Genomic DNA, 15160 nt, shown 5'->3' with positions numbered 1-15160 from the left:
GTAAAAGGAGGATTTTGACTGTGAGCCCCACATTGGACAGGGACTGTGTCCAACCCTATTTGCTTGTATCCACCCCAGCACTTACTATAGTGCCAAGTGTCCACAGTGAGATTTCAACTGTTACAATGTAACTCGGTTATGTTGTTCTCTCCCAAGGGCTCAGTACAGTGCTCTGTACATAGTAAGTGCTCAATAAATACCATTAGTGATAGTGGAAAGAGCCTGGGCTTGGGAGTCAGCGGTCATGGGTTCTAATCCCGCCTCTGCCACTTGTCAGCTGTGTGACTGTGGACCAGTCACTTCACTTCTCTGTGCCTCAATTCCCTCATCTGTAAAATGGGGATGAAGACTGTGAGCCTCACATGGGACAACCTGTTTACCTTGTATCTCCCCCAGCGCTTAGAACAGTGCTTGGCATATAGTAAGCGCTTAACAAATACCAACATTATTATTATTATTATTATATTATTATATACCGTTGATGATGGTGTCCTGCCGCCCTCTGGTGGCTGGACAGCGTAGTTGCACTTTCCTAAGCGCCCATCTTAAGCCTATCAAGCAATCAATAAAAATAGTATTGATTGATTGATTGATTGCTCTGGGCAGAGCCCTGTACTAAGCTTTTAGGAGGGTACAATAGAGTTAAGAGGCACGATCCCTGCTCTAAAGGAGTTTAAAATCTAGGAAGGGAAGCAGGAAATAAATTGCTACTAGGGGGAGGCGTCAGAGGTACAAGATATGTACAGCAGTGTACAGGGAAGGGGAGTGGTGAGCACCCAATTGCTTAGATGGCCCAGAAGAGCTGAATTGGCAGTAGAGGGAAAGTAGAATGGGGAGATGTAGGAATAATCAGGGAAAGCCTCCTGGAGGAGATGGGATTCCAGAAGGGATTCGAAGACGGGCAGCAGCTTGACCTCGCTCGACAGCACAGGCCAGGGAACCAAAAGACTTGGATTCTAATCCCGGTTCTTCACTTACTGACTGTGTGGCCTTGGGCAAGCCACTTAACTTATCCGTACCTCAATTCCCTCATCTGCAAGATGGGGATTCAATACCTGTTGTCCCTCTTACTTACAATGTGAGCTCTATATGAGATCTGATTGTCACTTAACTTCTCTGGGCCTAAATTCCCTCATTTGTAAAATGGGGATTAACTGTGAGCCTCACGTGGGACAACTTGATTACCCTGTATCTACCTCGGCGCTTAGAACAGTGCTTTGCACATAGTAAGCGCTTAACAAATACCAGCATTATTATTATTGTAGCTACGCCAGCGATTAGTACAGTGTCTGGCATATAGTGTTCTTGTCTGCCTGTCTCCCCTGATTAGACTGTAAGCCCGTCAAATGGCAGGGACTGTCTCTATCTGTTGCCGACTTGTTCATTCCAAGTGCTTAGTACAGTGCTCTGCACATAGTAAGCGCTCAATAAATACTATTGAATGAATGAATGAATGACTAGTGAGCACTTAAACACCGCATTCAACATTATTATTGCTATTATTATTATTATGAAGATAAGGTGAGCAGTAGTCTGCCAGATGTGAAGGAATCAGTCAGTCAGTCGTATTTACTGAGCACTTACTATGTGCATAAAACGAAACTAAGACCTTGGGAGAGTATAATATAACAATAACCAGACACATTCCCTACCCACAACTTTCATTCATCCAGTCAATCAATTGTATTTATTGAGTGTTTACTGTGTGTGGACCACTGTACTAAACACTAGGAAAGTACAGTACAGCAATAGAGACAATCCCTGCCCACAGTGGGCTTACAGTCTAGAGTGGGGGAGACAGACATCAAAACAAGTGAATGGGTTAAATGGGCATATTATTTATTTTAAGGAATTTTTTTTGTTTTTTAATTTGTGGTATTTGATAAGCGCTTATTATGTGCCAGGCCCGTTTCTAAACACTGGGGTCGATAAAAGTCGATCAGGTTGGACACAGTCCCTGTCCCACATAGGGCTCAAAGTCTTAATCTCCATTTTACAGATTAGGTAACTGACGAAACAGAGACGGTAAGTGGCTGGCCCAAGGTCACACAGCAGAATAGTGGTAGAACTGGTGTTAGAACTCAGGTCCTCTGGCTCCCATTTCCATAATAATAATGATGGTATTTGTTAAGTGTTTACTATGTGCCAGGCACTGTTCTAAGCACAGGGTAGATGCAGCATAATCAGGTTGTCCCATGTGGGGTTCACAGTTTGAATCCCCATTTTACAGATGAGGTAACTGAGGCATAGAGTAGTTAAATGGGTTGGCCAAGGTCAAAAAGCAGACAAGTAACAGAGCTGTGATTTGATCTTAGATCCTTCTGACTCCCAGGCCTATGCTCTATCAACTAGGGCACACTGCTGGCTCAGTGGAAAGAGCTCGGGCTTGGGAGTCAGAGTTCATGGGTTCAACTCCTAGCTCTGCCACTTGTCAGCTATGTGACTGTGGGCAAGTCACTTCACTTCTCTGGGCCTCAGTTCCCTCATCTGTAAAATGGGGATTCAGACTGTGAGCCCCACGTGGGACAACCTGATTCCCCTGTGTTTACCCCAGCGCTTAGAACAGTGCTCTGCACATAGTAAGCGCTTAACAAATACCAACGTTATTATTATTATTAATATTAATAAGGGAATTTTAGAGAAGTTAAGAGGAAATTAAGAGGAGGTTAGTTGCCCTGCTGACCACTGGGAATTTCTATTCAAGAGCCATGGACAAACTCCATTCTGTCCTTCTCCTCGATATGCACTACCCCGCGCTGTGTTTCCAAAAGGAGCTGCTTCCTTATTCGCCAAATAATAGAGTTACACTACTAGATCCCGCTGGGCTCGACGGGGATTTGTCAGGAGGAAAGCTAGTGGAGGCCTCGTGACGTGAGCAAGCTTCCTTCAGAGACAAATAAAACATCACTTGAACCCATGAAAGAAGAGATTAAGTTTTCCCTGTCAGTGAGAAAAGTAATTTTTCACTAATGAGGACAATTGTTAGGGCTTAGGCAAAAGGTACTCATGTGAGACGCTCAGACTGCGTGATGTCTTTGCAAGCAGAAACAGGCCAGATTCCCTGTTGTGAGATTAAGTTTTTCTTTCACGGAAGTTTTCTTTCAGAGAAGCAGCGTGGCTCTGTGGAAAGAGCCCGGGCTTAGGAGTCGGAGGTCATGGGTTCGAATCCCCGCTCTGCCACTTGTCAGCTGTGTGACTGTGGGCAAATCACTTCACTTCTCGGTGCCTCAATTCCCTCATCTGTAAAATGGGGATAAAGACTGTGAGCCCCACGTGGGATGACCTGATTACCTGTATCTCCCCCAGGGCTTAGAACAGTGCTCTGCACATAGTAAGCGCTTAACAAATGCCAACATTATTATTTCCACCAGCCACTAGCTGAATTCGCCATTGAAGCAGGACTTGTGTAACCTGCTTGATGTTTGATTGTTCCTGGGACCTAGAGGGTGAAACTCATCTGAAAATCCAACAGAAATTCAGACACTTTTAATGAGATGTTCATCCCCTAGATTCTATTTATTGCTATTGTTCTTGTCTGTCCGTCTCCCCCGATTAGACTGTAAACCCATCAAAGGGCAGGGACTGTCTCTATCTGTTACCGATTTGTCCATTCCAAGCGCTTAGTCCAGTGCTCTGCACATAGTAAGCGCTCAATAAATACTACTGAATGAATGAATGAATGAAGATCCAAATATGTCATCTAAACGTACACCTCTGCTGGCGTTTCAGACAGACGCTTTCCCTTTCCCTTCTTTCTTCGCCATCCAAAAGGCTACCACATCGATCGAAGCCCTTATCACATGCTTGGACTCCTACATCAGCTTCCTCACAAACTTCCCTGCTTCATGTCTCTTCTCAGTCCAGTCCCTACTCCACTCTGCTGTCCAGATGGTTATTCTAAAAAAAGTGAAGTCCACCCTCCGCATCAAACAGAAACCTCCGCATCAAGAACTAAATCATCTCTCCCCCTCCTACCCTACTTATTGATCTCCAACCACAACCCAACCCATATTTTTCACTCGGCCTACTCTCTGTACCTCATTCCCACATATCCCACCACCGGCTTTTTCCCTGTATCCTCCCTCAAGCCTGGAATTCTCTCCCCTCTTCAGTCAATCCATCAGTCGTATTTTTTGAGAGCTTACTGTATACGGAGCACTGTATTAAGCCCTTGGGACAGTACAACAGAATTGGTAGGCATGTTCCCTGCCCACAGTGAACTTATATCCAACAAACGGGCACCATTCTCCTTCAAAGCCCTCCTAAAATTCCATTTCTCCAAGAGGCCTTCCCTGATTCGGCCCTCATTTCCCCTACCTGCCAATAATTCCATTCAAATCATATTTATTGAGCGCTTTCTGTGGACAAAACACTGTAGTAAGCACTGGGGAGAGTAGACAATAGACACATTCCCTGCCCACATCGAGCCTCACCACTGTGTCACCTATTTGGTCAAATTCATTCATTCATTCAATAGTATTTTTTGAGCGCTTACTATGGGCAGAGCACTGGACTAAGCGCTTGGAATGGACAAATCGGTAACAGATAGAGACAGTCCCTGCCCTTTGACGGGCTTACAGTCTAATCGGGGGAGACGGGCAGACAAGAACACTAGCAGTAAATAGAATCAAGGGGATGAATGTCTCATTAAAACAATAGCAAATAAATAAAATTACAGATGGATACATAGGTGCTGCGGGGCAGGGAGAAGGGGGAAGAGCAAAGGGAGCGGGTCAGGGCAAAGCGGAGGGGAGGAAAGCTGAGGAGAAGGGGGGCTCAGTCTGGGAAGTCCTCCTGGAGGAGGTGAGTCCTCAGTAGGGCTTTGAAGGGGGGGAAGTGTGATAGTTTGGCGGATTTGAGGAGGAAGGGTGATCTAGGCCAGAGGTAGGACGTAGACCGGGAGTCGACGGTGGGACGATCAGGTGGATTTTATTTATTTGCTCTTGTTTTAATGAGATGTTCATCCTCTTGATTCTATTTATTGCTATTGTTCTTGTCTGTCTCCCCCGATTAACCTGTAAGCCCGTCAGAGGGCAGGGACTCGTCTCTATCTGTTACCGATTTGTCCATTCCAAGCGCTTAGTACGGTGCTCTGTACATAGTAAGCGCTCAATAAATACTATTGAATGAACAAGGCCCGGCGAGGAGGTGAGCGGCAGGAGAGGAGCGGAGCGTGCGGGCTGGGATGGAGAAGGAGAGAAGGGAGGTGAGGTAGGAGGGGGCAAGGGGATGGAGAGCTCTGAAGCCAAGAGTGAGGAGCTTTTATTTGATATGGAGGTTGATAGATTTTTGAGGAGGAGGGTGACATGTCCACAGCGTTTCTGTAGACAGATAATCCAGGCAGCAGAGTGAAGTACGGTCACCCTTCTCAAGTAGAGCCATCAGTGCCTTCACCAATCTCTTCCTTCTTGTGTTCACGGATCACAGTCACTAATAAGGCAGGTTGTTATGGGCTCACCACAGTTGTTATAATAATATAATATGATGATGGCATTTGTTAGGCACTTACTATGTGCAAAGCACCGTTCTAAGCGCTGGGGAGGTTACAAGGCGATCAGGTTGTCCCACGTGGGGTTCACAGTCAATCCCCATTTAACTGAGGCACAGAGACATCGTGACTTGCCCAAAGTGACACAGCTGACAAGTGGCGGAGCCGGGATTAGAACCCACAACCTCTGACTCCCAAGCCCGGGCTCTCTCCACTGAGCCAATTATTAATAAAAGGAATTTTTCTTTTATTTAGATGCAAGCAGAAGCCATATGAGGCTTCTGTGAGAAGCAGAATGGCTCAGTGGAAAGAGCCCCGGCTTGGGAGTCAGAGGTTGTGGGTTCTAATTCCGGCTCCGTCACTTGTCAGCTGTGTGACTTTGGGCAAGTCACTTCACTTCTCTGTGCCTCAGCTGTAAAATGGGGATGAAGACTGTGAGCCCCACGTGGGACAACCCGATCACCTTGTATCCTCCCCAGCGCTTAGAACAGTGCTTTGCACATAGTAAATGCTTAACTAATGCCGGTATTTGTTGAATGAATTATTATTGAACGAATGACTTCTATTGTTATAGTGTACTCTCCCAACCGGTGAGTACAGTGCTAAGCGCTCAATATGAATGAATAAATATCCCTAATTTATTTATATGAACATCTGTCTCCCCCTCTAGACTGTAAACTCGTTATAGGCAAGGAAAGTGCATTCATTCAGTCATTCATTCAATAGTATTTATTGAGCGCTTACTATGGGCAAAGCACTGTACTAAGCGCTTGGAACGGACAATGCAACAGTTAGAGACCATCCCTGCCCAATGACGGGCTCACAGTCTAATCGGGGGAGACAGGCGGCAAAGCAAAACAGAACAAAACAAAACAAGACAACATCAAGATAAATAGAATCAAGGAGATGTACACCTCATTAATAAAATAAATAGGGTAATAAATAATTTATACAAATGAGCACAGTGCTGAGGGGAGGGGGATTGGGAAGAGAAGAGGGGTGAATAAATAGGGTAATAAATAATACATACAAATAAGCACAGTGCTGAGGGGAGGGGAAGGGGGAAGAGCAGAGGGTGGGAGCATTCATTCATTCATTCAATCATTCAATAGTATTTATTGAGCGCTTACTATGTGCAGAGCACTGTACTAAACGCTTGGAATGAACAAGTCGGCAACAGATAGAGACAGCACCTACTGCGCACAAAGGACTGTACTAAGCGCTTGGGAGAGGACACTACATTCCTGACCACAACATTTCTACCAACTGGGTTATATTGTCCTCTCATTTAGTAGAGTGTACTGCGCACAGTAGGGGGACAGTAAATATAATTGATTGATTGACAAGTAATAATAATATTGGTATTTGTTAAGCGCTTATTATGTGCAGAGCACTGTTCTAAGCGCTGGGGGAGATCCAGGGTCATCAGGTGGTCCCTCATGAGGCTCACAGTCTTCATCCCCATTTTACAGATGAGGTAACTGAGGCCCAGAGAAGTAAAGTGACTTGCCCACAGTCCCACAGCTGACAAGTGGCAAAGCCAGGATTCTGACTTCCTAGCCTGGGCTCTTTCCACTGAGCCACACTGCTTCTCTGTCCTTATTTATTGATTTGATTGATCGACAAGTCCTTATTGATTGATATGATTGATTGACAAGTCCTTGTTGATTGTTTGATTGATAGTCAAGTCCTTGTTGATTGATTGATTGATAGACAAGTCCTTGCTGATTGTTTGATTGATAGATAGACAAGTCCTTGTTGAGTGATATGATTGATTGATTGACAAGTCCTTGTTGAGTGATATGATTGATTGACAAGTCCTTGTTGATTGATTGATAGAGAAGTCCTTGTTGATTGATCGTTTGATTGATTGACAAGTCTTTGTTGATTGATTGATAGACAAGTCTTTGTTGATTGACTGATTGTTAGATAGACAAGTCCTTGTTGATCGATATGATTGATTGACAAGTCCTTGTTGATTGATTGATAGACAAGTCCTTGTTGATTGATCGTTTGATTGATTGACAAGTCTTTGTTGATTGTTTGATAGACAAGTCCTTGTTGATCGATTGATTGATAGAGAGACAAGTCCTTGTTGATTGATTGATTGATAGACAAGTCCTTGTTGATTGCTTGATAGAGAGACAAGTCCTTGTTGACTGATAGAGAGACAAGTCCTTGTTGATTGTTTGATTGATAGAGAGACAAGTCCTTGTTGATCGATTGATTGATAGAGAGACAAGTCCTTGTTGATTGATTGATTGATAGATAGACAAGTCCTCGTTGATTGCTTGATAGAGAGACAAGTCCTTGTTGATTGTTTGATTGATAGAGAGACAAGTCCTGGTTGATTGATTGTTGGATTGATAGACAAGTCCTTATGATCCCCCCACACACTTCCGGGTCCTTGCCAGCTTCAAACCGTTCATCCTTAGCGCGCATGCGCGCCCCCCTTCCCTCTGCCTCCCCCTCCCCGCGAAGTCTCGTCCGGCCGCCGTTCAGTCTCGCGAGACTTGGGGGTTTTCATCAGCCTCCCAGCATCCCCCGCGCTCCCTCTTCCCGGCCGCGGCCCCGAGGTGAGTGAGCCATGGCGGCTCCTCCGAGGCCCGAGGGCCCCGCCGCCATCCGCCCTTCATCGCCGCCATCCCGCCGCCGGCCGGCCCCACCCCGCGCCGCCGCGCACCCTCCCACCCTCGCCGGTCGGCCTGCCGGCTTTTTTCCCCGAGGATGACCCGCCATCGAGCCGCCAAGATGGAGAACGGGGGCTCGGGAGCCTCTCGCTTCCCCGCGCCGGGGAAGGGAGGAGGGCGGCTGGGGAAGGCGCCGGCGGAGCAGCAGCGAGGGGTGGGAGAGCCTCGCTCGTTCAATCCTGTGGATTCAGCGCCTGCCGTGTGCACGGCACTGTGCTGAGCGCTGGGGATGGACAGTTGGGCAGCAGAGAGGGACCATCCCTGCTCACGGATGGGCTGGCGGTGCAAACGGGGGAGAAAGCAAAACAAAAAGACAATATCATCCAGATAAGTTCATTTAATAGTATTTATTGAGCGCTTACTGGGTGCACAGCACTGTGCTAAGCGCTGGGGATGGACAGTTGGGCAGCAGAGAGGGACCGTCCCTGCTCAAGGATGGTCTGGCAGCCCAAAAGGGCAGACAGCAAAACAAAAAGGCAATATCATCCAGATAAGTTCATTTAATAGTATTTATTGAGCGCTTACTGGGTGCACAGCACTGTGCTAAGCGCTGGGAATGGACAGTTGGGCAACAGAGGGACCCTCCCTGCCCAGAGATGGTCTGGCGGTCCAAATGGGGGAGGCAGCAAAGCAAAACAAAAAGACAATATCATCAAGATAAGTTCATTTAATAGTATTTATTGAGCGCTTACTGGGTGCACAGCACTGTGCTAAGCGCTGGGAATGGACAGTTGGGCAACAGAGGGACCGTCCCTGCCCTGGGATGGGCTGGCGGTACAAACGGGGGAGGCAGCAAAGCAGAAAAGACAATGTCATCAAGGTAAATTCATTCAATCGTATTTATTGAGCGCTTACTGTGTGCAGAGCACTGTGCCAAGCGCTGGGAGTGGACAGTTGGGCAACAGAGAGAGACCGTCCCTGCCCAGGGACGGGCTGGCGGTGCAAACGGGGGAGAAAGCAAAACAAAAAGACAATATCATTCAGATAAGTTCATTCAGTAGTATTTATTGAGCGCTTACTGTGTGCACAGCACTGTGCTAAGCGCTGGGAATGGACAGTTGGGCAACAGAGAGGGACCATCCCTGCCCAGGGATGGGCTGGCGGGGGCAGCAAAACAAAAAGACAATGTCATCAAGATAACAGTGCTAAGCTAAGCGCTGTGCTAAGCGCTGGGAATGGACAGTTGGTAATAATATATACAAATGAGCACAGCGCTGAGGGGAGGGGAAGCAGAGGGAAAGGTGGGGGGGTGCAGTCTGGGAAGGTCTCCTGGAGGAGGTGAGCTCTCAAGGTTCAAATCCCAACCCCACCACTTGTCAGCTGGGTGACTTTGGGCGAGTCACTTCACTTCTCTGGGCCTCAGTTCCCTCATCTGTAAAATGGGGGTGAAGACCGTGAGCCCCACATGGGACATCCTGATCACTTTCTACCCTCCCCAGTGCTTTAGAACAGTGCTCCGCACATAGTAAGGGCTCAATAAATACTATTGAATGAATAAATGCTTTGCACATAGCGCTGAACGAATGCCCTTGTTGTTATCGATAAGTATAGATTGAGCAGGAGGGCACATTGGTTAGAGCACGGGCCTGGGAATCAGGAGGTCCTGAATTCACTCATTCAATCGTACTTCTTGAGAGCTTACTGTGAGCAGAGCGCTGTCCTAATTCCAGTCCCAGCTCCACCACTTACTGTTGGTATTTGTTAAGCGCTTTCTATGTGCCAAGCGCTGTTCTAAGCGCTGGGGTAGATACAAGGTAATCAGTTTATCCCATGTGATAATAACGATGTTGGTATTTGTTAAGCACTTACTATGTGCCGAGCACTGTTCTAAGCACTGGGGTAGGTACAGGGTAATCAGGTTGTCCCATGTGAGGCTCACAGTCTTCATCCCCATTTTACAGATGAGGGAACTGAGGCACAGAGAAGGGAAGCGACTTGCCCACAGTCGCAGAGCTGACAAGTGGCAAAGCGGGGACTCGAACCCGTGACCTCTGACTCCCAAGTCCACGCTTTTTCCACTGAGCCATGGAGGGCTCACAATCTTCATCCCCATTTCACAGATGAGGTGACCGAGGCAACTGAGAAGTTAGTGACTTGCCCAAGATCACACAGCCGACAAGCGGCAGAGCTTGGATTAGAACCCATGACCTCTGACTCCCAAGCCCATGCCCTTTCCACTAAGCCACACTGCTTCTCACATTTGCTGGGTGGCCTTGGACAAGCCCCTTCACTTCTCTGGGCCTCAGTCACCTCATTCAGTCGTATTTATTGAGCGCTTACTGTGTGCAGAGCACTGTACCAAGCGCTGGGAATGGACAGCTCGACAACAGAGACAATCGCTGCCCAACAACAAGCTCACAGTCTAAAAGACCTCGTGTGAAACAGGGGTGACGACTGTGAGTCCTGTGCTGGGCTGTGCCCAGCTGGATTTGCTTGTTTCCACCCCAGCGCTTAGTACAGTGCCTGGCACAGTAAACAATTTGCAAATACCAGAATTATTAATATTATAGGCTGTAAGCTCGGGTGCGGGGAGTGTGTCTTGTGCTGTACTCAGATCAATCGTATTCATTGAGCTTCTACTGTGTGCAAAGCACTGTACTAAGTGCTTGGGGGGAGTGTATTTTCATTCAGTCGTATTTATTGAGCGCTCACTGCCTGCAAAGCACTGTACAAGCGCTTGGGAGAGTACAGTATAACAACAAATAGACACATTTCTGCCCACAGTAGTGCTCAGTAATTGACTGACCATGGAGATAGGCTGGACGTGCGTGAAAATGAATGGGCTGTGGTCCTGGGCTTTAGCTGAACGAGTGGTTGGTTTTTAATCCATCGTATTTGTGGCTGTCTTGTGCGGAGCACTGTGCCAAGCGCTTGGGAGAGGCACCTAGGTAGGCATGATCTCGGTTCGCGAACGGATAGTGGAGGCAGGCCCTAAAATAGTTGGGGAAGAATAGGGGTGAGATTTGAACCGAAGTGAGAAGCAGTTTGGTCTAATAATAACGATGGTATTTGTTAAGCGCTTACTAGGTGCAGAGCACTGTTCTAAGCGCTGGGGGAGATACAGGGTAATGGAGAGGGCGCAGGCCTGGAAGTCAGAAGAACTTGAGTAAGTGGTTAGGTGGGAAGTGGAGATGTAAGTTGGGGGAACTAGAAATCTTGGCCTGGAAATGATGACTTTTCAGAGAAAGGAAAATTGATCTTCCTGAGTCATTTTCGGAGAGTGGGAATGGATGCTGCGATGATGACCTTCTTAGGACACCTTTGGATTAACTGTGAAAACAAGGAAATTCTGAGCAGCTACTTTGTAAACATAGAATTCAGACTTGTGCCCGCATAAACACAGAGAATATTGTAAATTTGACACTTGTACTATGTACTAGCTTGGGGTGCACAATAAGAGGGAGGGGGAACAGATAACGTCCCCCATTTATCACATTTGTTACCCTTAAAAGTGTCACTTGGCTTGCACGTAAATCTAAAAAGAATTATCCTTCTCCAGGTAATCTCCAAAGATGGTTCGCTACTCACTTGATCCCGAGAACCCCACAAAATGTAAGTAGCATATGCTTTTCTTGCTCTTTAATTAATTGAAAACACCAGTCGCTAACATGAAATCTGTCTTTATCCTCAGCATGCAAGTCAAGGGGTTCAAATCTCCGAGTTCACTTCAAGGTATGTGAGAGAAAAATATGTGGATTTTGTTTCCCAAAAAGTTCCCATATTGACATTGGAAGAGACCTTGTAGCTGCTATGATGACTTTCTTAGGACACCTTTGGATTAACTGTGAAAATACTAAAACATTCTGAGCAGCCACGTTCTCAAGAAATAGGATTTTTTTAAGCGTTTATCTGGTTCATGGAGAACTATATGATGATTAGATATATTCCTGAAAATTATTTGGTATATTATTCAAAATGTTCTCATTTATTAATGTACTTTGGTTTGATCAGTGATTATTGAGCAGTGTTTAGCAGAGTACAATTGTATGGTATTGTACTCTCCCAAGCACTTAGTTCAGTGCTCTAAACACAGTAAGTGCTCAATAAATATGTTCATGAGGTGTTGAATGGGGGTGAGTGCTTGGGTAGTGTGGAAGTAGGGGAAAAAAAGAGGGTCAGGAGCGTTTAGTCAGGGAAGATCTGGAGATGTGATTTCAGAAAGCCTAGATGTGAACGGGGAAAGGAGGTGTGAGGAAGATGTTGGTAGTGAAAAGAGGGAGGCGCAGTGGTGTCTAGAGAGGTTTTGAAGTGGGATAGAACTACGATGAATGAAGAAAGCTTAAACCAGTGGAAGGTTTTGAGGAGTGGGAGATGGGAGCGAAAACAATCCAGACCACAAAGTAAAAAGCATGGACTGACTGGACTGGAGAGGAGCTGAGGTAGAAATGAGTGCATTCTTTTGACTTCTGTATATGAGTTTGGAAATATTTCCTTGAACTAAGCATTTGACCTGGATTTTTCACAGAACACTCGCGAAACTGCTCAAGCTATCAAAGGAATGCACATTCGCAAAGCCACTAAGTACTTGAAGGATGTCACCTTGAAAAAGCAGTGTGTTCCTTTCCGGCGTTACAATGGGGGTGTTGGCAGATGTGCCCAGGTAGTATTTTACCTTTTGCAAAAATAATCCTAATAGGCTTTCAAATCGGCAGGCAAAGAGCAAATTTTAGGTAGTAATAGGGGTCCGTTTCCACATTTGTGGGAGTGGATGTGAAGTAGTGTGACAACATAGCTCAGTTTCCTTGTCTGTTTTTTTGGTTGCTGTGATGACATTCTTAGGACACCTTTGGATTAATCGTGAAAATAAATTTCTATTCTGAGCAACCTATAAATTGTTTTCTCAGATCAAAAATAAAAACCTTAGGGGGGTGGTAGGGCCTGAGAGAGGTCCTCTGGGTGAATTCTGGCAGGAGCATACCTAACTAATAGTAGTTTTTTGTTTTCAGGCTAAACAGTGGGGCTGGACACAGGGACGTTGGCCCAAAAAGAGTGCTGAGTTCTTGCTGCATATGCTCAAAAATGCTGAGAGCAATGCTGAGCTTAAGGTAGGTTCAATAATATTAGGTACGTTTGAGTGACGTGTGTTCTACAAGCGGGAAAATGGGATGAGATGAAGAATTTGATGGCGGTGATGACATTCTTAGGACACCTTTGGATTAACAATGAAAACAATCATCGACTGAGCCATCAGTCCGTATCGGGAGAAAAGCGAAATAGCACTGCTGAAATATTGGATTGATAGGCCTGCCTTTTCCCTTTTTTCAGGGACTGGATGTGGATTCTCTGGTCATTGAGCACATCCAGGTCAATAAGGCTCCCAAGATGCGCAGACGCACCTACAGGGCTCATGGTCGTATCAACCCTTACATGAGTTCCCCTTGTCACATTGAAATGATCCTCACGGAAAAGGAGCAGATTGTCCCTAAGCCCGAAGAGGAGGTGGCTCAAAAGAAAAAGGTGAGAGCTGTCGTGGCTGACAGATGCGTAGGTTTCGGGTGTCCGAATGAACGGGGTCTTAGGAGCGTCATGGTTTTTGCGTCGTACATCGCCATAGAGAGGCTCCTGGTTGCTGTGATGACAATCTTAGGACACCTTTGGATTAACCGTGAAAAGAAATATATTCTGAGCAATCATGTCAAGAATAGTTGTGCATTTATTCGCTTTGGTGGGAAATCTGGTTCAACAACTGCAAATTTGGTTAGATGTTCAGGAACCTTTGAAACCAAAAGTTCTGGTTAACAATCTGGTTATTTAGCGTGGCTTAAATAATGAAGAATTATACAATGGTCTTTTTTTGTCTAATTGGGTGGTTGGACCGATTTCGTGTGTTCGTTCTCTGGACCCCTTTAATGGCCAGAACCCATTGTGCTTTGGAGACTGATTTAACCTGTGAAAAAGCGAGATAAATTTAAGCTTTATTCCTAATGGGTTGGGTCCATAAATTTTTATAGTTACTATGAGGGAGTTTTGTGGCTAACTCTCATCTGTAAAGATATTTAAATAGGGTTTAGTAATAGGAGTACATCGAGGGTGTTTTTAGCTTGCCTAGTTGGGGCTGATTGACTGCCTAAAATATTCAGCTTGGTAGTTGAACTCTGTGTGACCCTTGTTTGTATTTTTTGTTGTGTTTTTCCTCCAGATCTCGCAGAAGAAGCTGAAGAAGCAAAAACTCATGGCTCGAGAGTAACTCTGATGTTTGAACATCCAAATTAAAAAATGAAATAGACTTGGTCTGTTCAGTTCTAAATTTTGACATTGGTGTTAGTTATTGGCGAGAAAAGCAAGTGATGTAGTTTTGATTAGGCCCACCTACATTTTTTCTCTCCCCGGGTTGGTTATTGGGGGTGGAAGGCAATTCAGGATGATTCAACCCTAGGCTTCCAGTTCTGTCAGACTTACAACTGCACAGCTAACTTTCCCATCAGATCCCCTCAAAAAGGTCCAAGGTATCTCCCTTTTCCCAAGCAGAAGCATGTTGAAGAACTAATGAGTTCACACGTAGACCTTCTAACAGATGAATACACTGGTGTGTCCCTTTCTTCTGTAGCACATATTTGGGGTAGAATTACGGGGATAGTTCTTTCAACATCCATCTGGTTGGAGTCAGATTGTAATAGGAATAGACGTGCACGTGAGCGCAGTGCTAGACGAGGCTTGTTGAGCACTGTGCTAAACAGTTGGGAGGACCAATTCTTCAAATAGGGAGAGGCAGCAAAGTAAATTAGAGAAGGATGTGTACATTAGGTGCCGTGGGGCATAGTGTGAGTATCTAAGTGTTCAACTGTGAAGAGGGAGGGTGGGTTGGACCGACTGCCTGCACTCTGGACTTGCAGAAGGTAGGAGTAAGAAATAAACTTCTTGCAAGTAGCTCAGTAGGGTGGGTTGGATTGACTGCCGCATTCTGGACTTGCAGGAGGTAGGAGTAAGAAAAACTTTTTGCAAGTATTAGCTTGGTAGCTAGCAAATACTGCACCTTGAAGAT

At 45.8% G+C, this 15160-nt stretch overlaps 1 protein-coding gene and 5 non-coding genes across 6 annotated transcripts; all 6 read left to right on the top strand.

Annotated features, from left to right (window-relative positions):
• Nucleotides 1-8006: 8006 nt before the first annotated feature.
• Nucleotides 8007-14405, top strand: RPL17 (ribosomal protein L17). Its single transcript, XM_003429075.5, has 7 exons — nt 8007-8064; nt 11678-11730; nt 11810-11850; nt 12644-12778; nt 13125-13223; nt 13444-13635; nt 14318-14405. Exons 2-7 carry the CDS (start codon nt 11691-11693, stop codon nt 14363-14365), a joined length of 555 nt encoding a protein of 184 aa, XP_003429123.1. The 5' UTR covers nt 8007-8064; nt 11678-11690; the 3' UTR covers nt 14366-14405.
• LOC114810521 lies at nt 11412-11476 on the top strand. The gene has a single exon (XR_003758220.1). It is a non-coding gene; the product is annotated as a small nucleolar RNA SNORD58 (small nucleolar RNA).
• Nucleotides 11924-11990, top strand: LOC114810532. Its single transcript, XR_003758228.1, has one exon. It is a non-coding gene; the product is annotated as a small nucleolar RNA SNORD58 (small nucleolar RNA).
• Nucleotides 12937-13003, top strand: LOC114810511. The gene has a single exon (XR_003758210.1). It is a non-coding gene; the product is annotated as a small nucleolar RNA SNORD58 (small nucleolar RNA).
• LOC114810535 lies at nt 13302-13366 on the top strand. Its single transcript, XR_003758231.1, has one exon. It is a non-coding gene; the product is annotated as a small nucleolar RNA SNORD58 (small nucleolar RNA).
• Nucleotides 13745-13809, top strand: LOC114810500. Its single transcript, XR_003758199.1, has one exon. It is a non-coding gene; the product is annotated as a small nucleolar RNA SNORD58 (small nucleolar RNA).
• Nucleotides 14406-15160: the final 755 nt, after the last annotated feature.

Source organism: Ornithorhynchus anatinus, chromosome 3 (genome assembly GCF_004115215.2).
Source record: "Ornithorhynchus anatinus isolate Pmale09 chromosome 3, mOrnAna1.pri.v4, whole genome shotgun sequence".
NCBI lineage: Eukaryota > Metazoa > Chordata > Mammalia > Monotremata > Ornithorhynchidae > Ornithorhynchus > Ornithorhynchus anatinus.
The sequence above is the reverse complement of the archived record's forward strand: the minus strand, read 5'-3'. Positions and strand labels throughout refer to the sequence as shown.